Below are 26,375 nucleotides of genomic sequence, written 5' to 3'. Positions count from 1 at the left end.
CTTCCAAGTCTCTAAACAAGTCTCTTCAAGTCACGGGGCGACTTTCTGGTCGTGGTAGTGTGAACCGGCTCTAAAGCTATTATATATTTTGCAAGTGTCACTTTTTTAATGTATAAACTATTCATATAATCTGTGGGATTACAACACCAGTCACTTTCAAAATAGCTTTATTAAAGTGAGTATTTGATAAGAAGAGGTGCACAAGCACTAGCATACAGGCCCTACTTAGTAGGTGTCTCAATGGAGGCAGCAGCTCTTATTATGGTACACACATAACCATCTGCGCGGAACACCCCCAATTTTTTCTGCACTGATAAGGCAGCACTGATATGCTGCACTGATGAACACTAAAAGGCTGCACTGATAGCCACTGATGAGGCTGCACTGATGGCCACTGACAAGGCAGCAATGATGGGCACTGATAAGGGGTTAGGTGGGGCAACTGGTAACGATTACCTCTTAAGACCTGGCTAGTAGCTTAGGACTTGAAATTTTGAGCCTTGAAAAGAGTATATACCAGAAGGTTCCTTTACAGAAAAAATTGCACTATTGTGCAAAAGAGAGACATTTTGGATCTAACTTGGGTCTTTATCCCCTAATGGCTTAAACAAAGACCTTATAATGCATTCCATTGTGAATTACTGATTTGTTGATTCGTATTAGTATTATTACTGGTTTGTAATAATTTTTAGATGACAATGTTTACTTTACATGTTTTTATTCAGATGTAAAAATGTTATTTATTTGCATAAATGCCAGGCATTTTTGTAATATGTGCTTTTTACTTACACAGCCTCTTTAAGCTTTTTTATTAATAGGAGTCCTGTCACAATGGGTTAAATTCCGTGGGTGGGTCAAGGGTTGATCCCAAGGGTTTAAGCATGCATGGGATAGGCATAAGGCTATCCTTCATATAAGATAGGGCCAGGGACTATTCATAGGATTCAGATATATTGGGCAGACTAGATGGGCCAAATGGTTCTTATCTGCCGACACATTCTATGTTTCTATGTTTCTATGATCCGATTCCTCGGCCTCCTATTTCCCTTTCCAACAGTGGCGGCCCGTTTATTAGGGGAGCAGGGGCGCCGCCCCCCCTATCCATGCATCTGGCCCCCTAATCTACATGCAGGGCGCCAGATGCATGGATACCAATGTTTTTTTTTTTTTAAGCACCCGATTAGAGCCAGAGGCTTTAATAGGCTTCAAAAAAGGGTGGCTCGGGGGTGCATAGCACTGCCCCCTGAGCCCACCTATTTGTATGACAATAGCGAATGAATATTCGCTATTGCCACACTGATTCTCCCCCTGGCCAATCAGGAAGCGGGTCCGGAGACCTGTTTCCTGATTGGCCAAAAGGAGAAGGCATGCTATTGGCCAAAATAGGGGGAGGAGACGGCTGCCAAATAGGGACATTAAGGAGCCCAAGGGGGAAGCCGCCGCTGCCTGTCATTCCGGAGGAACAAGGTAAGTAAACTGACAAACTGACTGATGGACTGACTGGCTGGCAGGCAGGCGGGGGAGAGATGTGGTGGTGCAGGATGGAGTAATATGGGGGGGGCAGGTCCATCTGCCGCCCCCCGACTGATGGAGCACCGCCTGCCACTGCTTCCCAAGCTGGTTTCTGTCACATGACCAGATGAAGGAGCATGTAGTAAAGACAACTGGCTTTTCTTATCATTTTATTTACTTGTTATTGATTGCTGCCAGACAGTTCAGCAATTTGCCCTTCCAGCGGTCTTCCCTTGGAGTGTTTCCGCCAGCCTGTGACATTACATCTGGGTCACCACCCACGTCACCTCCAGTCCACAGTTATCTGGCAGACACCAGAATTCACTCTGCTCATCGGCAGTCACAGAGGTGACATCCATGGTTAGTTCCCCATACCGTGAGACTGGGTCTGGATACACCCTCGACTCTGCTGTATAAGGGAATGTGATTGCTTTGTTTCGATTTGGCAAGCTGGCAATACTTTTTAAACTTTAAAGGGCACTATATTGACTTTACTATTTGGATAAATAAACAGTTTTTTACTGCTATGCCTGGTGTTCTTGTGACCTTGGCAAAAACACATGGTACTCCTGAATGCCTTTGTTTGGTGGATTCTTCACACACGTTCAAGAGTAGTGAGCTGCCTGTTATGGAACTTCTCATGAACCATCATTCAATGTGTGACCCCCAGCACCCCTGCCATGTGTTTGCTTTGTGACATTCTACTTTAGTAGCATTTCACAACATTTTTTTTAAGTTGTCTGCCTGTGATTTCTGTTTCTGTTTTTATAATGCAGCAGTTTTTTACAGGATGCATTACCATTACTTTTGAGACTCCTCTCATTATCACATTAAATGACTTTTATTACCATTAAATATATTTTTTTAACAATATAAAACAAATCAAGCACTAACTCTTTGGAATATTGTTCATTGCATTATGCCTTTTTTTAAAAGGAAATAACTTTGCAAAAGAAGTTGCAATATGTAAGAGAATTTTCCCCAGAGCTTAGTGCATTTGGTGACTATTCACTTTGCAAGAATACCCTATTACATGCAAGAAAATTAAAAACATAATTTATGTATGATTGGATAAAATGGAAGTCAGCAGAGCTTCACCTCATTCTCTAAATTCTGGGGTAAATTTCCTTGCAAAGTGAAACTTCTCTTGCAAATTGAACAGTCTATTTGCCTTTATGAATCAACCCTATAGTTTTGTTTTGTCATCAAGCTTGCATCTGCCTTTACAAATAAGATTTTGTTACCCAAGAATTACCTTCCCTTTTTATGTGATATTTATATTGTTTACTATTCTTTCTATGTTACACAAATAATGCAAGATTTAAAAGACTCTTTCTAAGGTAAAGTTCCTTGTAATAGGTCTTATATACTCAATATTTAAAACAGTAGTAAAAACTGATATGGAGTACTTACACGAAGTGAACCTCTTTCACAGTACTCAATAACAGCATATATTGTTGCATCCATTTTCACTGTACCATAGAACTTAGTCAGATTGTAGTAGTCTATCTGAAGAAGCTGCAGGAAGAAAGTTGGTCTAGTTAGAGCTTACTTCGAACTGTTCAACTGGCAAGCATTTTTTAAAATAACATTAAAACAAATACAGTAATCCCCTGCTACATCGCGGTTCAGTTTTTGCGGTCCCGGTAATTCGCGTTTTTTTTTGTAATGTTATTTTACTATATAAATCATTAAAAATGAAATATTTTTGTGTTTTCCATAGCTCTTGCTATGTCTCTTAGTATCTTTTATGTGTTTAAATGAGTTTCTATTGTTTTAAAAGTGTGTTTAAAGACCTTAAAATGCTTCTACACGTACAGTGACAGTAAAATAAACATGCCTACAATGCATTTTAATAGGGTTTTTCTATTTCGCGGAATTTCACTTTTCGCGGCTGGGTCCGGAACGTAACCCCCGCAATGGAGGGGGGTTTACTGTATTTACAGCTGGTAAAGAAAACAAACCTTGTAAGCTTACACAAAAAGCTTGAATACAGCACTGGGGCTTATTTACTAAAACTAGAGAGTGCAAAATCTGGTGCTGAAGTTAGAAGCTGATTAGCTACCATGCACAGCTAAACCAGATTCTTAGTGCTCCAGTTTTAATAAAATTCCCCAATTGCCTTATTAGCACTGAAAGTATAAAAACTAGGCCATCTCTTCCACTGAAATTTCAAAGATCAATGGTTATGCCTATTATAGAGACTCTATAACAAGCGCAATATGGTACTACTGACTTATATTCAAATGAGCAGGCTACCTTACCTAAGCAAGATTTCTAACAAGAGTTCATATTATTTTTGGCTATGTGTACAGATGCTGCTGTCACTGCCGCACCTCTGAAAAGTGATCTGCATTTGACGGGCTGTGAAAAGTTCATATGTCAGTTCCTCACTGCCTTATATAACCTTGTAAATTCCACTTCACCACAGAGTGATTGTGGCATGGATCCATTCGCATGAATGGGTCGTGTTAAGTAGGCAGTACTGCCCACCAAAAGCAACGAAGGGATAATATTTGATTGTAAAGTCACATATTTGTTAATTAAAAATAACAAACATGTCATACTTACCTACTCTGTTGCAGTGGATTTGCACAGAGTAGCCTGGATCCTCCTCTTCCCAGGTCCCTCTTCGGTGCTCCTGGCCCCTCCCTCCTGTTGGGTGCCCCCACAGCAAGCAGCTTGCTATTGGGGCACCCGAGCCAAGTCACGGCTCCGTGTCCATTCAGACACGGAGCTCTGGCCTGGCCCGCCTCCTTTGTATTCTCATTGGTTGAGTTGACTGACTTTGATTGACAGCAGCAGGAGCCAATGGCACTGCGCTGCTGTCTCAGCCAATTAGGAGGGGAGTCCCAGATGGCCGAGACATTCCTACAACATTGCTGGAGATAGAGGGACCTCAGGTAAGTATTGGGGGGGGGGGCTTCTGCACACAGAAGGCTTTTTATCTTAATGCATAAAAAACCTTCTGCCTTTACAACCCCTTTAAGGGGGCAGCCTCCAACCACAGGTACAAGCCCTTCGATTTCATTGGTGGCATGCTTGTACGGAGTCAGGGACTCACTAGACAGTGATTCAAAGAACAAAACAATATCTCTAGAACCTGGAACAGCTCTATGAAAGCTAAAATAATGGACTCCATGATCTTATAAGGAAGAAAAAGAGTGACCACACTCTAGGATACAAGGAAAAATACTTTATTCCATAAAAAAATAAGCAACAGCCAAAAAGATAAGAGGAATGTTAGTTGGAATACCACCAAACATGCCCCAAAAAGGGAGTGGACTTTCAAAGGCACATAATGAAATACATAACACAAAATTTATAAAAAAATATATAACCTTTATTTATTACACAATTAAAATTTAGTAAGGGGTAACAAAAAAAACCCTACTATTCGGACAGTACAGTACAAAACACCAACAAAAGAAAATTGACTAAAAACAAAGCCATAAACATATAATATTTGTATATCCAAATTTGGGTATATTGGAGAACTGGTTAAGTTTTTGATCATAGAATATACTTGATTGTTGAACAGTGTACTTGATTTACTGGTCTACGCGTTTCGCGATGTGCTTCATCAGGACCTTTATTAATCAGAGCAGTTCTTGAAGTACATAGTTACATAGTTACATAGTAGGTGAGGTTGAATAAAGACAATAGTCCATCCAGTTCTACCTGTGTAGGTGTGTTTGGCTGTACTCATCTCACATACCCCTGAATGTTCTGATCCTTGAGATGTAAGTCTAAGAGTCTTTTGAAAGCCACCATACTACCCGCAGAAACCACCTCTTGTGGTAGAGAATTCCACAATCTTGTAGCCCTAACAGTAAAGAACCCCCCACGTTGCCTGTGGTTAAAACGCTTCTCCTCTAATCGCATTGTATGCCCTCGAGTCCTCATGCAATCCCTTCGAATGAACAGCTTTTTTTCTAAGCTGGGATCCCCATTAAGATATTTATAAATTGCTATCATGTCCCCCCTCAGACGTCTCTTCTCCAGGGAGAATAAATCGAGCGATTGTAGACGCTCTTCATAGTCAAGGTCCTCCAATCCCCTAATTAGTTTAGTTGCCCTTCTCTGGACTCTCTCCAGCTCCAACACATCCCTCCTGAGGACTGGCGACCAGAACTGGACAGAATACTCCAGATGCGGTCGGACCAGAGTTTTATAAAGTGGAAGGATTATAGTCTTATCTCTGGAATACATCCCTTTCTTTATGCATGCTAATATTCTGCTGGCTTTGGCAGCTGCCGCTTGACATTGCATGCTGTTGCCTAATCTATCATCAACCAAGACTCCCAGATCCTTCTCCATTTTTGATTCCCCCAAGGGTTCCCCTCCTAACGTGTATTGTGTTTTTATGTTTTTAGTCCCCAAGTGCAAAACCTTACACTTCTCCACGTTAAACCTCATTTGCCATGTCGTTGCCCACTCTGTAATTTTGTCCAGGTCATTCTGTAGGATATCTGCTTCATGCTGTGCAGTTATTGCCCTGGCCAATTTTGTGTCATCTGCAAAAACTGATAACGCACTACTGATCCCGTCCTCAATGCGGTTTATGAATAAATTGAACAAGGTTGGTCCCAGGACTGAGCCCTGGGGCACCCCGCTTACAACCTCAGACCAGTCTGAGTATGCGCTGTTTATTACCACCCTTTGGACACGCCCTTTAAGCCAATTCCGTATCCAAGAGCAAACTCTGCTGTCGATACCTGCAGACCTTATTTTATAAATTAAGCGCTTGTGGGGAACTGTATCAAACGCCTTAGCGAAATCCAAGTACACCACATCCACTGGTCTCCCCCTATCTAGCTCACAGCTTACCTCCTCGTAGAATGCTAAGAGATTGGTTTGACAAGAACGCCCATTTGTAAACCCGTGCTGATTACTGCTGATGATGTTGTTGTCTTTAGCAAACTCTACGATATAGTCCCTTATCATCCCCTCCAGAAGTTTACATACTATTGATGTCAAACTGACAGGCCTATAATTTCCCGGAATATGCCTCTGGCCCTTTTTGAACATCGGAATCACGTTAGCTTTCTTCCAATCCCCTGGTACATCTCCTGTCCTAATACTGTCAGCAAAGATCAGGAACAGTGGTCTGGATATAACCTTACTGAGTTCCTTGAGTACTCTCGGATGTACGCCATCCGGGCCTGGTGATTTGTTTGTGTTAAGTTTATCCAGCCTTTCCCTGATTTCACCCTCTGTTAGCCATAGTGGCAAGTCCTGTGTATTACTACTAACTATACAGTCATGGTCAGTGTACCCCTCCGTTTCCTGTGTAAAGACTGACGAGAAAAAAGCATTCAGCACGGTTTTTCAGTGTCCTCTGTAACCATCCCCCCATCATCGCTAATTATGTGTGCAATATGCTCTGCCCTAGTTTTTTTGCTGTTGATATATTTAAAGAATTTCTTTGGGTTTTTTTTTACTATCCTCCGCTATTTGTCTCTCAAAGTTGATTTTAGCCATTTTGATTTCGTGTTTACTTTTCTTATTTGCCTCCTTGTATTGCTCGAAAGCCAATACAGTGCCCTCTGATTTATATTTCTTGAAGGCCAATTTTTTTCCCCTAATAAGTTTTTTAACGCTACGGTTTAGCCAGCCAGGTTTGGCTTTGTCTCTTCTAAATTTATTTCCCATAGGAATGCACTGCAAGATGCCTTTGCCTAATATGTTCCTAAAGCATTCCCATTTTTCCTCTGTGGTCAGGGATCCCAGGGTTTGGTCCCAGTTTACCCTTTCCATCAATGAGTACAATTTTGGAAAGTTTGCCCTTCTGAAGTTTAGGGTTCTTATGTTCCCCACTTGCCTTGTTATATTGTTATTTATACTAAATGTGATCATCCTGTGATCGCTAGAGCCCAGGTTGTCCTGGACTACTACCTCCGAGATTATGTCTGGGTCATTAGTGATCAATAGATCCAGGACTGCATTTTCTCTAGTCGGAGAATCCACCAACTGTGACATGTAATTATCCAGTAAGGTTTCTGTGAATAGGCGGGCCTTCTGTGAGTGTGCAGTCCCCTCATCCCAGTCAATGTCGGGATAATTGAAGTCCCCCAATATGATGACTGATCCCAATTTTGCCACTTTACTCATTAGTGCTAAGGATTCCAGCTCTACCTCCTCCCCTTGGTTAGGTGGCCTATAGCAAACCCCCACAATTACTTTCCCCTTTTCTCCTTCCCTATAGAGTTCAACCCACACAGATTCTAACTCCATACTCATCCCTTCCGTAATGTCACTCCTTTCTATCACCTTTATATTGTTCTTGACATAGAGACATACCCCTCCCCCTCTTTTTCCTACCCTGTCCTTCTGGTACACCGAATACCCTTGGATATTGGCCAGCCAGTCATGTGAGGGGTCGAACCAAGTCTCTGTTATTCCCACAAGGTCGATGTCCTCCTCATGTACTAATATTTCCAACTCATCCATTTTATTAGCTAGGCTCCTGGCATTAGCATATACCCCTCTTAGTTTTACGGAAGTTGAGCGCAATTGGTGGTTATGTTTATTCCTGTTTGGTCTGAGGTTTTCCCGCACAGACCTACCGATTGACGTTGTGGACCTACTGTCGCTGCTGACCCTACAACTGCCTTCAGTCCTCTGCTCCCTCCAGACTGACTCTACTTCTGAGCCCTCCCCCCCGTCTCCTAGTTTAAAAGCCCCTCCAACTTGGTGGCCATCTTTCTCCCCAAAAGAGCTGTACCGTCCCCATTAAGGTGCAGCCCATCCTTACTAAAGAGCCGGTAGCCGACTGAGAAGTCAGCCCAGTTCTCCAGGAACCCAAACCCCTCCTTCCTACACCAATTCCTCAGCCACTTGTTAACTTCCCTAATCTCCTTCTGCCTCTCCTGTGTGGCTCGAGGTACAGGCAGTATTTCAGAGAAAACCACCTTGGAGGTCCTTTTCCTCAATCTATTACCTAAGTCCCTGAAATCGTTCTTAAGGATCCTCCACCTACCTTTAACTTTGTCATTAGTGCCCACATGCACCATGACCGCTGGGTCATCCCCAGCCCCACACAACAATCTGTCTGCCAGATCTGCGATGTGCCGAACTCGGGCGCCCAGTAAACAACATACTGTTCGGTTCACGAGATCTTTTTTACAGATTGCCCTCTCTGTCCTCTTGATAATTGAGTCCCCAACTACCACAACCTTTCTAACCTTTCCTGAGTTACGGCCCCCCTTCTTCCTGGAGCCGTCCCTCCCCTGGCAGCTGGGGGAGGGTGCATGCTCCAGCTCTGCCACCCCTGATTTGATATCCCCCTCAACCTGCAACTCGGCAAATTTGTTAGGGTCTATCAACTCAGGATTGGCCTCCCTGGCACTCCTCCCTCTACCCTTCCTAATAGTCACCCAGCTGCGTACCTCTGCTGCTTGCGTCTCCTCTGTTCCTCCCTCCTCTATGCTGGCCCCTGCCAGCGCCTGATAGGTAATGTCCAAGCTCCTTTCCAGGTTGTTGATGCCACGCAGTGTTGCCACTGTGTTCTGTAGGTCCAGGATCTGGTCTACCAGAGCAACAAGTCGCTCACATCTTGCACAGCAGTATTCGCCCTCGATTGGTTCATCAAGGAACGCATACATGCAGCAAGAAGTGCACTGAGTGGCATCCGCAATCCTGTCGGACATTATTCCCCACTACTATATGGGGATATATTAACGACCTGCTCTTCCTTACCTACACTACCTCTGTCTCCCCTGGTACTAAACCTGGGGTCCTCACCAGTCGCTAAGATACCCCTTACTAAATTGTAATTGTGTAATCAATAAGGGTTATATATGTTTTATAAATTTTGAGTTTTGTATCTCATTATGTGCCTTTGAAAGTCCACTCCCCTTTTGGGGCATGTTTGGTGGTATTCCAACGAACATTTCCCCTTTTCTTCTGTTGATTTTATTGGATGACGGCACTAATTGGGTAGTTCATTTCTACTTTAACTATTATTAGGGTGTTACCCACCCGTTTTTTCTTTGAACTCCCATAAAACTTTTCTTCTTGTCCCTTATTAGTGGACTGGAACAATAGTACATTTTAATATAAATTGCAGTCATATTATTTGTAAAATGATGGACTACATGGGCACATCATGGGATGGATTCATGCTCAAAATACAAAATAATGTTAAAGAGGATAAGGGAGGGGCAATAGATACGGAGGTGTTCTTTCAGAAATGTAAGAGACTACTTGAAAAGAAGTCCAATCTACATTAAAATACATAAAGTATTTTGAGAGGTATAACGAAGAGGGCCTATCGGCCTTTGTGTATAAATTTTTCCTAGCATTAGATTAATTAGATTAGTTACACCTGGGTTGAGAGAAACTTGGGAAGTAAACCTCAACCTTTGCTCCAAGCAGATGATTACAATCCTGTTGAATCAGTACCGACAGGAAATGATAGAAATTAATGAAGAAATTGCAATGATGTATACACAACATCAATCCCTGCATTCCCTCCCTGAGTTTACTACCAAAAACACGTCCCACCAAGAACACCTGGAGAGATAAAATACAGAGTTAATACAAAAGAAAGAACAAAAATGTATGAGGGACAAGCTGGCTTTCAGCAACAACTTAGCCTATAGGTGGCCCTCAGTAGGTCAAAGACGTCCTCGATTATACAATAAACACAATGTGATTAATAATGCACAAAATATGAAAGTCTTGAATCAGATTCCTCTAACACTTCTTCTTTCTCTCAGACTTCACGAAGCAACCAATCTAACCACTGGAGACACCGACAATCACGAAAAAGGCCCAAGCATGGTGATGGGGCACTGGGTGGTAGCGGTAAGAAACGCATTCTCGAACACGATTCACGCCCCCCTAAACCAATTTCTACACAATCTGCGCAACTTGCACAAGCTAATTCACATATATCTCATACCCCATCTCACATCGGTCACGGTGAAGGGTCAGTTCGCCCAAAAACTACGTCGGCCATATCACATTTATGATTAGATAGACTGAACAAACAGTGCACTGACAATTCTATAGACGAGGATGATGATTTTTTAAACACACTCACACTCGACACTCTTCAGCTGGGGAAACCAACGGCAGAAGCCAAGCAAGTGAAGGGTCCATTGGACTCATTTGTTTTTAAAAAGAATCAGCAACTACCAAATTAAATATCATTAATCTATCTTCATACACACTCACCCAGGCTTGTCCTCTCCTTGGGTTTGACTTTTTGCCCCACCCAAGAACTGGATTTTGTCAAAGACCTCAATCTTTTTGGAAGAAAACTCACCTATACATATCTATTTGACAATGAGAGAATAAGGAAAAAACAAGACTTAATAGAAAGAGAACAATGGAAAAACTTCAGGGTTAGAGACTTTCAAGCCCTGAAGGATTTAATGGATCTCCTAGATGAAAATGAAACAGCAAACCCTACTCCGACTATCCCTCAAGCTCAGTCTGATATCAATACACAACAGGATGAGACGCCTGGGCTGATGGCCCCGGCGTCTTGTCCTGTGACTAAGAAAAAATCGAATAAATTCCTGTCTCTCCAAACAAATCCTAACATCTCCGCATTTATCACACAAGTTACACAGCAAATTCAAGATGTCCAGATACATAAATGGGCTCCCAATAATCTCACCTCCGAGCAAAAACAGGCACTTTTTTCCCTTAGTACCAACAAGGGGGGAAAATGTTGTGATAATGGATATAGAACAATACAAATTAATGTGTCTTACAATACTTAACAACCAGGAATGGTATAAAAAAATTTCTAAGGAAATAGCCACCAAATTTCAGAACAACTTTACACAGTTGTTGGCAGATGCGTACCAGGAGGGATTTGTTGACCCAAGCTTCCCTGCACTTAATCAGCCTCTTACAATATAAGATCATACATCAAGTACATGATATTTGACACAAATGAACATTAGTAACGAAATACCATTGATAATGATCGTAACCTATATTAGTATGAATCACCTCTATAATCAGTGACTTGGTGTCTCATACAGAAATATCCCCGATTTCAAATGTCTCATCCCATCTACATTCCAATCACATTGGAATGCACACTATTCAAATGTATTATATAAATTTAAAGCAGAGTTCCACGCTAAAAAAATTTTTTTTAGCTAAAAATACCCCTGGGACAGTCAGGGCTAGTGCATTTAAGCAACGATAGCCTCTGAACTGTCCCCTGTTTCACTTACCTGTAAGAAGAAATACTTACCTTGAAAATGTCTTGTCCATCACTGCCATCTCAGGTGTGGGCAGCTGAAGCCGGAGCGTCCCTCTTCGTGTCCTCTTCGGTGATGTCGGAGTCCCAGAATGCCCTGCTCCTCACTTCTGGGGCAGGCGCGTCATCCCTGAACAGCTTCTGGCATCAGGGAATGACGTGCCTGCACCAAAAGTGACGAGTGACACCGGTGCAGGCGCATTGACTCCTGGGATTGATGACGCTCATCTTCCAGGAGTCAATGCAAGGAGGTAGTGACGTCGGGGGCCACGGCCGCAGAGGGAGGAAGAGGAAGGAAGGTAAGTATATTTTCATTAAAAACAAGGTAAGTGAAACAAAAAAAAATTTTACCTATCTACTTCTTTTTCAAGTTTTTTTTAAGCTAGTGGACGTGCAAAGTTTTTTTTTAGGGTGAAACTCCGCTTTAAGTCCACCAATCCATTAGTGTCCTTTCTGAATATCATATAATAGATATAAGGCCTTGTAAATATACATGCTATTTTGTTTAAATTTTATAATACAATTTAACTGTATACATATCATAATACAAATACTTTCAACATATACCGATGCAAATTTTGCAATAATTTTTTTTACAACATAAATTTAAATGTATGCTCATGATAAAAATCAATTTCAATCATATTTCAATAAAATTAAGAATCAATAAACCTAAAACTCACAAATCAACAGATCTAAAAATGATACCTATTCATAGAACTAACTTAAAATTAAAAATCACTTATAAAACAGTTAAGATCCCCTTCATACTGGGTGAGTTTTGTCTATACCCCAAAACTTCAAACCAGAGGGATTCCTATTTAGAGATGGCCATGCGGTTCGCCCGGTGGTCGGTCCGTGGCGAATTTTGCTTGTTCGCTACCCGCCAAAATTTGCGAACACATGGCGTCGTTTGCGGCGGCCATATTTGTTTACATTGGCGAGAACTTTGACCCATGACACAGTCGTCAGGTGGAACGGGACAGCCAATTGAAACTTTCCAGCACATGGACAGTCCCCCTACCCTATAAATAGACCTGACCTGGCGGCCATTTCACATTCTGCTTTTTGCCAGTGTAGGGAGAGGTCTGCTGTGCTCATCAGGGAGAGTTTGCTGGACACATATAGCGCTGTGAAGATCCACAAAAGTCCTTTTCAGGGCTGGTATTTCGGTATAGGTCTACTAGTATCTTTTGAGTTTAGGGAGAGGTATCCAGTGGTTTCTTTAGGGGCAGTTAGAGATCGGCTGCAGTCACACACATCGCTCTGTTAATGTCCACAAAAGTCAGTTTCAGGGCTGGTATTTCGGTATAGTTCTAGTCTCTCTTCAGTATAGGGACAGGTTACCCAGTCTGTGCTGTAGGGGCAGTTAGAGATCGTCATCTGCAGTGACACAATTCGCTCTGTTAATGTCCACAAAAGTCATTTAAAGTGCTCCAATGTCGTTATATGGTCTATTACAGTCTCTTTAGTATAAGGAGAGGTATCCAGTGGTTGCTGTAGGGGCAGTTAGAGATCGCCAGCAGTGACACAAATCGCTCTGTTAATGTCCACAAAAGTCATTTAAAGTGCTTCAATGTTGTTATAGGGTCTATTACATTCTCTTTGGTATAGGGAGAGGTATCCAGTGGTTGCTGTAGGGGCAGTTAGAGATCGTCAGCAGTGACACAAATCGCTCTGTTAATGTCCACAAAAGTCATTTAAAGGGCTGCAAATTTTTTGGTATTGCTGTGCAGTGCACTAAAAGGGGGGGGGGAGGGGGTTAATCCACAGTATAATATACATTATAGTGGATTAGTAGTATTATTGTGCACTGTGCAGCATTGTGACAGGTGTGGTGGTGAGACTGAGCGTTTCTGCAGCAACACAACACACAGTGACAAAAGCACTTATAATGTATTATAACTGGTGTGATAGACCAATTGCCCCCCCCCCCAATACCACATATTGAAGTGGGGTGTTATCTGAGTATACTTTTACAAGTGTATTTGTGTCCTGCAACAATATTGCCTCTTTTGCTGAGTGAAGTCTGATACACACAGTGCCAAACTCACTGGCCAATTTTTTTAACAACTGGTGTGATAGACCAGTGGCCCCCCAATACCACATTTTTAAAGTGAGGTGCTATCTGAGTATACTTTTACAAGTGTGTTTGTGTCCTGCAACAATATTGCCTCTTTTGCTGAGTGAAGTCTGATACACACAGTGCCAAACTCACTGGCCAATTTTTTCAACAACTGGTGTGATAGACCAGTGGCCCCCCAATACCACATATTGAAGTGGGGTGTTATCTAACAGTATACTTTTCAAAGAGTGTATTTTAGTCCTGCAAAAAGTTGGCCTCTCTTGCTGTGTTGACTGTGCTACACACAGTGACAACAGTTTCTGGCCAATTATTTGTAGAACTGGTGTGATATTGAAGTGGGATGTTATCTGAGTATACTTTTACAAGTGTATTTGTGTCCTGCAACAATATTTCCTCTTTTGCTGAGTGAAGTCTGATACACACAGTGCCAAACTCACTGGCCAATTTTTTCAACAACTGGTGTGATAAACCAGTGGCCCCCCAATACCACATACTGAAGTGGGGTGTTATCTGAGTATACTTTTACAAGTCTATTTGTGTCCTGCAACAATATTGCCTCTTTTTCTGAGTGAAGTCTGATACACACAGTGCCAAACTCACTGGCCAATTTTTTCAACAACTGGTGTGATAGACCAGTGGCCCCCCAATACCACATATTGAAATGGGGTGTTATTTAACAATATAATTTTCTAAGATTGTATTTTAGTGCTGCAAAAATTTGGCCTCTTTTGCTGTGTTAACTGTACTACACACCGTGACAACAGATACTGGCCAATTATTTGTAGAACTGGTGTGATAAACCTGTGGCCCCCCAATACCACAGTTTGAAGCGGGGTGTTATCTACCTTTTTCCATGTATACTGCCATTCTCTAGAGACTTTTGTCACAGGGTAATTAAAAAACATGACAGACAGAGGAAGAGGCAGAGATGTATGCAGGGGTGGTAAGGGTAGGGCAGGAGCAGTAGGCCGGAGCCAAACTGTGAAGTTTCAAAAACCGCATGCAATTACGACAAAGGACGCACCAGACTGGGTTGAGTGGGTCACTAAGCCTTCCTCTTCTGCACCCTCCTCATTCTCTATATCTGCACCCTCTTCACGCTCTGCTGTGTGCACCCCCAAAGACACCACCACCACCACCACATACCCTCCACTTGAGTCACTGGAATTATTTTCTGATCCATCACAAGAGGTTTGCGTTGTGCAGCCATTGTTGGCATCAGATCAGGAAGAGGAGGTAGCAACAGCCGTCACTCAGCAGTCTGACGACAGTACCCAGATCAGCCCAAGGATGTTGGTCCCCGCTGTTGCTGCCTACTCCGAGATCTCGAATGTTAGTGGTGGGGAAGGTGACGTGGATGATGATGAGTCTATGGACGTCACGTGGGTGTCCACAAGAGAGGAAGAGGAAGGGAGTTCAGAGGGAGAGACGGACCGGCAGATAGGGAGGAGAGGCAGGCAGAACTTGCATTGCACAAGAGGTAGAAAGCAGACTGCAAATGTATCAGGAGCGAGCCATAAACCATGTACAGTCACATCTGGCACTCCCAGGACGCCGGCACATGGCTCCGCAGTGTGGGCTTTTTTTAATGTGTCCATTGCTGACAACAGTGTTGCCATCTGCAGCCTTTGCAGTCAACGCATAAGTTACGGTAAGCCCAACACTCACCTAGGGACCACCGCCTTAAGAAGGCACCTGAACTCCTATCACCGTGCCCAGTGGGAGCAACACTGTCAGAACCCACAAAGCCACACTCCAGGCTCTCACCGTCCAGCCCCTTCTCCTTCTCCTCTCTCCTCACATTTGCCCTCTACTCCACCTTCCATGATGCCGTCGTCACGTTGTTCTGGAAAAAGGCAGGCTTCTGTGATCCAAATGTTGGAGCGGAAAAAAATGATGACGCCAGATAACCCTCTCTTGCCCAACGTTTGACTGCTGGCTTGTCGGAACTGATAGCCCACCAACTACTGCCATATCAACTGGTGGACTTAGAGGCCTTTCGTAAATTTGTGGCCATTGGAACACCACAATGGAAGGTCCCAGGCAGGAAATATTTCTAGCAAAAGGGCATTCCAGAGCTGTATGGCCATGTTAAGCGGCAAGTGAATATATCTCTGGCACACAGTGTGGGTGCCAAGATACATCTGACCACAGACACATGGTCTACCAAACACGGGCAGGGAAGGTATATCACTTTTACTGCCCACTGGGTGAACCTTCTGACGGTCGTTAAGCATGTAACCCATTACACCCGTGTAGATTTAGTTGTACTGCCACGGATTGCATGCAGGCCTGCCTCTTCTTCTCCTCCTCCTCCATCCTCCCTCTCCTCCTCAGCTGACTCCTCTTCTTCCGCTGCTACCGTCTCTTCTCCTGCACTGCCCAAGATCCCCAGAACCTATTCCACATGCCATGTGAGACGTTGCCATGCTGTGCTGGTCTGTTGTGCCTGGAAGCCAAGAGCCACACTGGTCCTGCACTCCTTTCAGCTTGGCGTTCACAGGCAGATCAGTGGCTGACACCGCTCAATTTGACAGTTGGTAAAGTGGTGTGCGACAACGGTGCCAATCTGCTGAGCGCGCTGAAACAGGGCAAAATAACACACATGCCATGCATGGCACACGTCCTGAACTTGGTGGTGCAGCGATTTGTTGGCAAATACCCTGGGGTCCAGAACGTCTTGCGGCAGGCCAGGAAAATCTTGGGCCATTTCCGAAGATCTTACACAGCCATGGCTCCCCTTGCTGAGATTCAGCGGTGACACAACCTGCCCCTCAGGCATCTTATTTGTGACTGCCCGATGTGATGGAACTCAATGTTGCATATGCTCGATAGGCTGCTCCAGCAGAAACGTGCAGTTAACGACTACCTGTTCGAACTCGGCGGAAGGACAGGTTGTGGGGAGCTTGGGTTTTTTTCACCTCGCCATTGGCTGCTCATGCGGGACGCATGCAGACTTCTGCAACCATTCAATGAGATCACCAAACTGGTCAGTCATGGCCAGGGCGCCATAAGTGACATCATACCTTATGCCTTCTTTCTGGAGCGTGCATTGCGTCGTGTCATTGATCAAGCCGTTGAGGAGCAGGAGCAGGAAGATCAGGAAGTCGCAATGTTGGGTGAATTCCCAGGGGGTGCTACTCCATCTGAGACAAATCAACAGCAGGAGTCTGGAGAGGAGTCAGAGGAGGAGGATGGTGCTGGGGGGATGAGGAGGAGCAAGAAGAGCATGCTTTAAACCTTTCTGGGATCCCTGGTGTTATCCGTGGATGTGGGGGAGAACGAGGACGACATTATCCTGGATGATGAGCTGGAAGCAGGCCACTATACGCTTCCAGTTTAGTGGGAATGGGGGCCTACATGCTGCAGTGTTTTAAGGGGGACCAAGGACCAGTACTGGGTGGCAACGTACTTAGACCCCCGGTACAAACACAACATGGCAGAAATGTTACCACCACACAGAGGGCGGTCAGAATGCAGCACTTCCAGGCCTTGCTGCGGGAAATGCTGCATTCGGCTTTTCCGTGCACTGGCAGACGAATTTCCACTCACAGAGAGACAGTTGCGTGTAGCAATCTAACAGCACCTGCAAGAAGAGGGCGGTTTGAAGATGTCTTGGTCACTTCAGATATGAGATCCTTCTTTCAGCCGAACCATCGACAGCTGTACTCCGGATCCAGCATGAGGGAACGCCTAGATCGACAGGTATCCGACTACATCGGGTTAACGGCCGATGTGGACGCTCTGAGGAGTGATGAACCCCTGGACTACTGGGTGGGCAGGCTTGACCTCTGGCCAGAGCTTGCACAATTTGCAATGGAAATGTTGGCTTGCCCCCCGTCCAGTGTCCTGTCCGAAAGGACATTCAGCGCAGCAGGGGGGATCGTGACCGATAAGCGCACTCGCCTAGCTCATGACAGTGTAGACTACCTCACATTTATAAAAATGAATGAGGCATGGATCTCTAAGGAATTCAACACATGTGACCAGTAGACCAGGTTTCATCGAAATTCCTCATGCCAGGCCACAAATATCTGAAAGACCGCCATCCACCCACAACAATTCCTGGTCCTTGGCTTCGCTACATACAGCGGCATAAAAGGCATTTCATGTCCATTGAATGGCAAATTTTTGGGGCCTTTCAGGGCCGACAATTATTTTTTCTGTGAATGCCTAATGTACCTCCAGCCACCAAATACTAAGTTCTTTGCTGTCAGTTCAAACCATGTGAGCTAATTTTTGGAGCCTATACAGGCCGACACCTACTTATGTATCCTGTGAACGCCTACTGTACCTCTAGCCATCAAAAACAAAGTTCTTTGCTGTCAGTTCAAACCATGTGAGCTAATTTTTGGAGCCTATACAGGCCGACACCTACTTATGTATCCTGTGAAAGGCCTACTGTACCTCTAGCCATCAAAAACAAAGTTCTTTGCTGTCAGTTCAAACCATGTGAGCTAATTTTTGGAGCCTATACAGGCCGACACTTACTTATGTATCCTGTGAACGCCTACTGTACCTCTAGCCATCAAAAACGAAGTTCTTTGCTGTCAGTTAAACCCATGTGGGCTAATTTTTGGGGCCTTTTATGGCCAACACTTACTTCTGTATCATGTGAATGCCTAATGTACCTTCAGCCACAGAATACTACGTTCTTAGCTTAGAAATGAAAAACAATGGGTCTGTAAAGGTTCAGCCAAATTGTGGAATTGATGCGGACCTATTTTACAGATGTGTGAATGGACCCTATATGTATTAGACATGTATTTACTGGCTGCTGTCAGTTCTGGCTGATTTATGAAAAAAATATATATTTTTTGCTGTAAAAAATAAAATAAAATTTAGGGCAACTTTTTCAATTGCAATACTTCTGTTATGACATTGTCCATGTGCTGCAACTATTTGTGCACAGCTAGTACGTCTTTTGTGGCTGCAAATATGACCTAAAGGTTTTTAAAGTGCGCCTCCCATTAAAGTCAATGGGGCCAGCCGCGAACTCGCGGTTCGCGGACTTTTGAGAAAATTTGCGGCTGGCGTTCGCGAACCGCCCCGGCAGATGTTCGTCCATCACTATTCCTATTGTGTTTGCGTCTAAAATGCAGCAATGCACTATGGTCCTTATAACCTATACAAATGTTTACTGGCAACATATGGAGTTATTACCTCTGGTGACCACTAGGGATGAACATCCGAACTTCCCAAAAGTTTGTTTCGGATTCCAGAACCCCATTGAAATCAATGGGACCCAAACTTCTGGAATCAAAAAACACCATTTTTAAGCCCTAAAACCCAATAAATGCCCCTAAAAAGTGCCTAGGGTTCCGGGTCATGCTCCAGGGACTATGAATCAGGCAAAAAAATGTTCTTAAAAATTTTCGTTTTTGATAGAGAGCCAATTATTGAAAAAATTATTGAAAAAAACAATGAGATTTCTTTGGATTTAGTGTCTGGGGGGTCTAAAAAGTGTACCTGTGAAGTTTCAGCTCTGTAGCATGTCCAGAACAAGAAAAAACAGATTATTTTTCTTAGAATTTCAGTAGCGCAGGGATGGTGTTACCCTCCTTTCACACCTGGGCGTTTTTGTTTCGGGCGTTTTTGTTTCAGGCGTTTTTTGGGCGTTTGGAGGAAGGCATGACATCTGAACTTCTGTATAGGGGTATATATGTGTATGTATATACATATATAAATATATGTGTATATATATATATATATATATATATATATACATATACATATACTGTACATAAAAAGTACAGTAAAAATGCAGGAAAGAGCACTGGTGGGGGGCATATTAATGTGAATTTATTTTATTTTGCAATGTATCAGTGTGTTTGGTGTGTTTTACTTTTTGATATATATATATATTGTGACAGGAAGTCAGGTAAATCTGTGAATGTAGTCACAGATAAGAGCTACACTTCCACCTGGGTTAGACAAATCACCAATTACTATAGGGTGTCGGCTGCAGAGGTAGCCAGAACTGTCTAAGGAAGTTGAAAGGCCTTCAGCTGTTCAGAATGAGGAAATGAAGGCCTCTATAATTTGTCCAAAGGAAGTCTAAAGGACTGCTGCCTCCTGTCGCCGTGTGGGCTGGGAGAGGAGGACAGACATACGTGTGCCTCCCGATGCCGTGTGGGCATGGGAGAAGGACTGCTGCCTCCTGTCGCCGTGTGGGCTGGGAGAGAAGGACAGACAGATGAGTGCCTCCCGACAAGCTGGTGAGCATGGGAGAAGACCCCCTGAAGTGATGTGCGCTAAGGAGGGTAAGCAAGTGTGAAGACTACTCGAAGTGAGGTCTTGGATCGTCTCAAGGTGAGAAGAGAAACTATTTCTATGTGGAAAGAAATAAATGCACTGCTTGCTATGTGGAGAGACAAGCAAATGAACTGTGTTCAATGAGAAGAGTGTGAAGAAACAAAGGGACATGTTCCATATGAAGAGGAAAAGGGACATGTTAAATGAACTGTTTGCTGTGTGAAGAGATTATAAATGGACTATTGATGGTCTGCTGTAGGATCAGCAAAGTCTGCCCAACAGTAGGTTGGAAACAGACTTCATTAGATAGGTTCCAGTGTGTGAGAAGGTAGCCGCCCACAGTGGCAAGGATTTATTTTGTTTTATTTTATTTTGGCTGTTTTGAGGCTTGCAATTGTGTGAAGTAAATTGCATGAATAAATCAGTGTTGTTTGCAACCACTGCTCGGCTATCTCTCTGTGAAAACGCACCCCCAAAGGGGTCATCCACGCCTACCACCGAGCTAATCCCTCACATATGGTGGAGAATGCGGGCATAAGCAGAGATCCCTGCAAAGAAGTGCATATGTTTGATGAACTTTTTGTCTGGTGCATGAGATTGCACAATCTATGTGTGCAGGAGAGAAGATCCTGAAAGAAAAAAAACGTGTTTTAAAGAGACAGCGGTCTCAAAATTTTTGATGAACTTTGTTGTGTCTGGTGCAAGGGACTGCACAAACTGTGTGCGCAGGAAAAGAGATCTTGCAAGAGAGAGAAAAACTACATGTGTTAAAGAGACAGTGGTCTGAGAATTTTTTGCTGGACTGTGAAAAATTTGTTTGTGCAGTTATTGAAGATGGGGCGATCAAAACGCCTGGAAAATGCAAAGATAGATGAAATGAGAGACCGGATTCTATGGATGGAGGGGATGTTACCGTCTGAATGAGCCCCATCCATGCCTAAAGAGAGTCTACTAAAGAGGAAGGTTGTTGTCCCTAGCAACACTGATGAAACTGCTATGGAGACGCAGTGTGCTCAGATGAAAAGTAAACTCAAAATGGAGGAGATGTTGAAACAACTGATTATATCAAATGCAGCTCAACAGCAGGCAAATGCAGCTCAACAGCAGGCAAATGCGGATTTTCAGCGGAGCTTTTCAGCTCAACAACAGGCTCACCAAGAGAGCATGGCAGCTCACCAAGAGGACATGGCAGGCTGGAATCAGAGACGCCAGCAGCAAATGGAGGCCATCGGTTTGGAGGAAACCGAGTATGTGTGCAGGGCTGAGATGGATGCCTTGAAACGGAAAATGGAAGAAAAGGAACACGCCCTGGAGTTGCTTAGGATGGAGCATAGAAACGTGCAGGCTCTGGTGTTCCAGTGGGAAGAATCCACTGCTCTTCTTTTTTCCGAGTTGCAAAAACGCAGAGAGACTATAATGGAGAAAGATACCATCCTCAAGGAAAAGGAGGTTGAAATTCAGACTTTGCAGGAGCAAAGTATGCGTGATATGTTGGAGTTGCGAAATCAGCTGGAAAAAAGTCTTCAGTCTTTGGAAGCTACAAAAATAGACCTGCAGGGGGTGCAGGAACAGAATGTCGCTCTGAAAGTGACATTGTCTCTCAGCGACAAGGAGAAACGTGAGAGAGAGGCTAAATTATTAAGTACTGTGTATGAGCTCACCACTTTGAGCAATGTGGTAGATGAATTACGTGCAGACTGTGGAAGTTGGAAAGGTGAAGCCCAACGTTTCCAGCAGCAGTTAAAGGAGAAAGAAGCCCGTGTGGCAGAATTACATTCTCATTCCCAGAAGCTAGCCAATGAGGTGAAGGCTCTTATGCAGGGAAAAGGAGATTCTGAACACAAGAGAAAAAAAGTAGAGGCACAGCTGCAGGAATCGCAAGTCAAGGTGGCAGAAGGTGACCGAGTGTGTGCTAAGCTGTCGAGAAGGCAAACCGACTGCAGGATGAGTTGGACAATGTTACAAATCAGCTTTCTCAAGCAGACAGCAAATCTAGAAAAATGTCCAAGGATTTCTCTATCTTGGAATCGCAGCTGCAAGACACGCAGAAACTCTTACAGGAAGAGAGGTGTCAAAGGTTGAGTTTTGGCACAAAGCTCAAAGAAATGGAAGATGAGAACAATGGCTTCCTGGAACAATTAAAAGAGGAGGAGGAAGCAAAGAAAAACCTATCAGAGCAAGTCACAACATTGCAAGCTCAGATAGGAGATATGAAAAAACGCATGGAAGAAAGCATTGCTTCATTAGAAAATGTTGAAAATGTGAAAAAGAAGTTTGATCAGAGGCTTGGTGTCTGCAAAATATGCAGAAGAACGCGACCGTGCAAAAACAGAGGCGCGTGATAAAGAGAGCAAAGCCCTGTTCTTGGCTCGCTCCTTGGAGGAAGCTCTAGAGTGTAAGGCGGAACTAGAAAGAATTAACAAACAGCTGTGTACAGAGATGGAAGAGATGAAGATTCAGTTGGAAGAACTTGAAGAGGAATTACAGGCGACAAAGGATCTTTCCCAAAGACGGGATAGTGTGCCTGATGCAGTTTTTAAAAGGATCAGTGTTTTGGGGTCTGTCCTGAGTGAGCCTCAGAAATGTGATGACATGTGGCTTGAATCACCCCTTTGGAATAAACCGTTCCTTCAAAAACTTCAAGCATTGGAAAATGTATCATTAGAGCTTTAGCAAACAAAAGAGTTGTGTAAGAAATGTGATGATTTCTCAGTTCAGGCTGAAAACCTAGTGGAGAAAACTAAAGCGGAGAAAACTAAAGCAAGTGATATAAATCTGGGAGAAAAAAGCAAACGCCGCCTAGTGGAGAAAACTAAGGCTGTTGGTGAAAACGTGAAGCAAATGAATTTCAAGTGCCTTTCAGGGAATATTTCCAAAATGGAACTGGTGAAGGACAGGTGGCAAAAGTTTGATCGTGATCTTGAGATGCATTCCATGGGGAGTTCAGATAAAGAAAAGGAACTAGGTGACCTTGAGCGGTCAAATAGTTCAGCAGAAAGTGCATTGAAGAAACCTGTAATAGACTGTGTTGTTGCCTTTGACCCATGTGTTGGTGGAAGGAAAGTTGATGATGTCGCTGGAAAAATGAACAGGGGTCACTTTGAAGAAATGTGTGACCGCCTGTTGTCGCAAACGAAAGGCCCTCTGCACAGCATCTAAGAGCAAGCTAAGCTCAAGAAACAAAGAGTCAATGATTGTGTACAGCTGTATGGAGAGGCAACTCAAGTCACGGAGGGATGTCAAGAGTCCCTACTTGGAACAAAGCCAAGGGAAGCAGAGGTTCTCAAAGTGTTGTGGAAATCATTTGTTGATTGCAGAGAGAGGCGTCTTAAGAATGTTGAAGACTTTAAGACTAGCAAAATTGAGTTGCCTATGGATCACGGTCCTCCATCGCGGATAGGACAAACTTGTATGCAAGAGAAACTTGAGAAGAAGCGAAATGATGCCAAAAATGCAGTGGAAGAATGTGTATATGAGATGAGAGACAAACTGTGTGACATTTATGAGAAATCTGTCAATGAAGATGACAGAAACAGTTTCATCCATCAGTGTGAGGATAATAGAAGGCTTATCAGTGAGAGTCACGAGAAGTGCCTGACACATGCGTGTCTGGAAATCTGTGTCCCAACCCTAGGGTTGAAACAAGAGGGGGGGGGGGGTATGTGACAGGAAGTCAAGTAAATCTGGGAATGTAGTCACAGGCAGGAGATACATTTCCATCTGATTTATAAAGTTCACCAATTACTGTAGGGTGTTGGCTACAGAGCTAGCCAGCAGGAAGTTGAACAGACTTCAGCTGTTCAGAATGAGGAAATGAAGGCCTCTATAATTTGTCCACTACCCACCTGGGAGCTACACTTCCACCTGGGTTAGACAAATCACCAATTACTATAGGGTGTCGGCTGCAGAGGTAGCCAGAACTGTCTAAGGAAGTTGAAAGGCCTTCAGCTGTTCAGAATGAGGAAATGAAGAACTCTATAATTTGTCCAAAGGAAGTCTAAAGGACTGCTGCCTCCTGTCGCCGTGTGGGCTGGGAGAGGAGGACAGATAGATGAGTGCCTCCCGACAAGCTGGTGAGCATGGGAGAAGACCCCCTGAAGGGATGTGCGCTAAGGAGGGTAAACAAGTGTGAAGACTACTCGAAGTGAGGTCTTGGATCGTCTCAAGGTGAGAAGAGAAACTATTTCTATGTGGAAAGAAATAAATGCACTGCTTGCTATGTGGAGAGACAAGCCAAATGAACTGTGTTCAATGAGAAGAGTGTGAAGAAACAAAGGGACATGTTCCATATGAAGAGGAAAAGGGGCATGTTAAATGAACTGTTTGCTGTGTGAAGAGATTATAAATGGACTATTGATGGTCTGCTGTAGGATCAGCAAAGTCTGCCCAACAGTAGGTTGGGGACAGACTTCATTAGATAGGTTCCAGTGTGTGAGAAGGTAGCCGCCCACAGTGGCAAGGATTTATTTTGTTTTATTTTATTTTGGCTGTTTTGAGGCTTGCAATTGTGTGAAGTAAATTGCATGAATAAATCAGTGTTGTTTGCAACCACTGCTCGGCTATCTCTCTGTGAAAACGCACCCCCAAAGGGGTCATCCACGCCTACCACCGAGCTAATCCCTCACAATATATATATATACAGTATATATTGTAAGGGATTAGCTCGGTGGCGGGTCTGGATGACCCCTTGGGGGGTGCGTTTTCACAGAGAGATAGCCGATAAGTGCTTGCAAACAACAGTTTGGTTTATTTAATGCAAGATTCTTCACCAGACTGCAAGCGTTAAAAACAGCAAAATAAAATAAAAGACAAAATAAATCCTTGCCTCTGTGGGCGGCTACCTTCTCACACTGGAACCTATCTAAGAGTCTGTCTCCAACCTACTGTTGGGCAGACTTTCTTGTCCTACAGCGGACACTCAATAGTCCATTTATAATCTCTTCACACAGCACAAATGTCCATTAAACATGTCGCTTAACTCATCACAATGAGAATGTCTCTTGGCTTGTCTCTTCACATGGCAAACATTCCTTTATTTCTTTCCCATAGAAATAGTTCGTTTTCTCACCTTTTGAGACGTCTTCACACTTGGTTACCCTCCTTAGCACACATCACTTCAGGGGGTCTTCTCCCATGCCCACACAGCTTGTCGGGAGGCACTCATCTGACTGTCCTTCTCCCAGCCCACACGGCTTCAGGAAACAGCTTCTGGAGGCAGCAATCAATAGGACTTCCTTTGGACAAATTATAGAGGCCTTCATTTCCTCATTCTGAACAGCTGAAGTCTGTTCAACTTCCTGCTGGCTAGCTCTGTAGCCAACACCCTACAGTAATTGGTGAACTTTCTAAATCAGGTGGAAATGTATCTCCTGCCTGTGACTACATTCCCAGATTTACCTGACTTCCTGTCACATACCCCCCCCTCTTGTTTCAACCCTAGGGTTGGGACACAGATTTCCAGGCACGCATGTGTCAAGCACTGCTGACTCTCACTGGTAAGCCTCCTATTATCCTCAAGCTTCCGAATGAAACTGTTTCTGTCATCTTCATTGACAGATTTCTCATAAATGTCACACAGTTTGTCTCTTATCTCATATACACATTCCTCAACTGCATTTTTGGCATCATTTCGCTCCTTCTCAAGTTTGTCTTGCATACAAGTTTGTCCTATCCGCCATGGAGGACCGTGATCCATAGGCAACTCAATTGGACTAGTCTTAATGTCTTCAACATTCTTGAGCCAACTCTCTCTGCAATCCATAAATGTTTTCCACAAAAATTTGAGAACCTCTGCTTCACTAAGCTTTGTTCCAAGTAGGGACTCTTGACGTCCCTCTGTGACTTGAGTTGCCTCTCCATACAGCTGTACACAATCATTGCCTCTTTGTTTCTTGAGCTTAGCTTGCTCTAAGATGCTGTGCAGAGGGCCTTCCATTTGCCACAACAGGCTGTCACACATTTCTTCAAAGTGACCCCTGTTCATTTTTCCAGCGACATCATCAACTTTCCTTCCACCAACATATGGGTCAAAGGCAACAACACCGTTGAACCCAGCGATCTGGGTGGTATCCATTATAGACCTCCTCTCTGCATCAGTGAAGAAGCATGGAACTGCAACACATTCTTTTACAGGTTTCTTCAATGCACTTTCTGCTGAACTATTTGACCGCTCAAGGTCACCTAGTTCCTTTTCTCTATCTGAATTCCACATGGAATGTATCTCAAGATCACGATCTGTAAGATTCTGGTACCTTCGGTACCCTTCCAGCCCAATTCTTCCGCATATAGCTACCT

The 26,375-nt window shown here is 43.7% G+C and overlaps 1 protein-coding gene across 1 annotated transcript in view; it reads right to left on the bottom strand.

The window, feature by feature from the left end:
- GUCY2C (guanylate cyclase 2C) overlaps nt 1-26,375 on the bottom strand; it is a gene marked incomplete at both ends in the record, with an annotated part of 728,187 nt that overhangs the window by 310,271 nt on the left and 391,541 nt on the right. The window contains one exon of the mRNA XM_082266300.1: nt 2,926-3,030. Coding sequence (XP_082122426.1) covers nt 2,926-3,030 — 105 coding nt within the window. The remainder of the gene's footprint in view (nt 1-2,925; nt 3,031-26,375) is intronic.

Source organism: Pelophylax lessonae (assembly GCF_965119305.1).
Source record: "Pelophylax lessonae genome assembly, chromosome: 8".
In the NCBI taxonomy this organism is placed as follows: Eukaryota; Metazoa; Chordata; class Amphibia; order Anura; family Ranidae; genus Pelophylax; species Pelophylax lessonae.
Note: the sequence above shows the minus strand (reverse complement) of the source record. Positions and strands in the feature narration are given on the sequence as shown.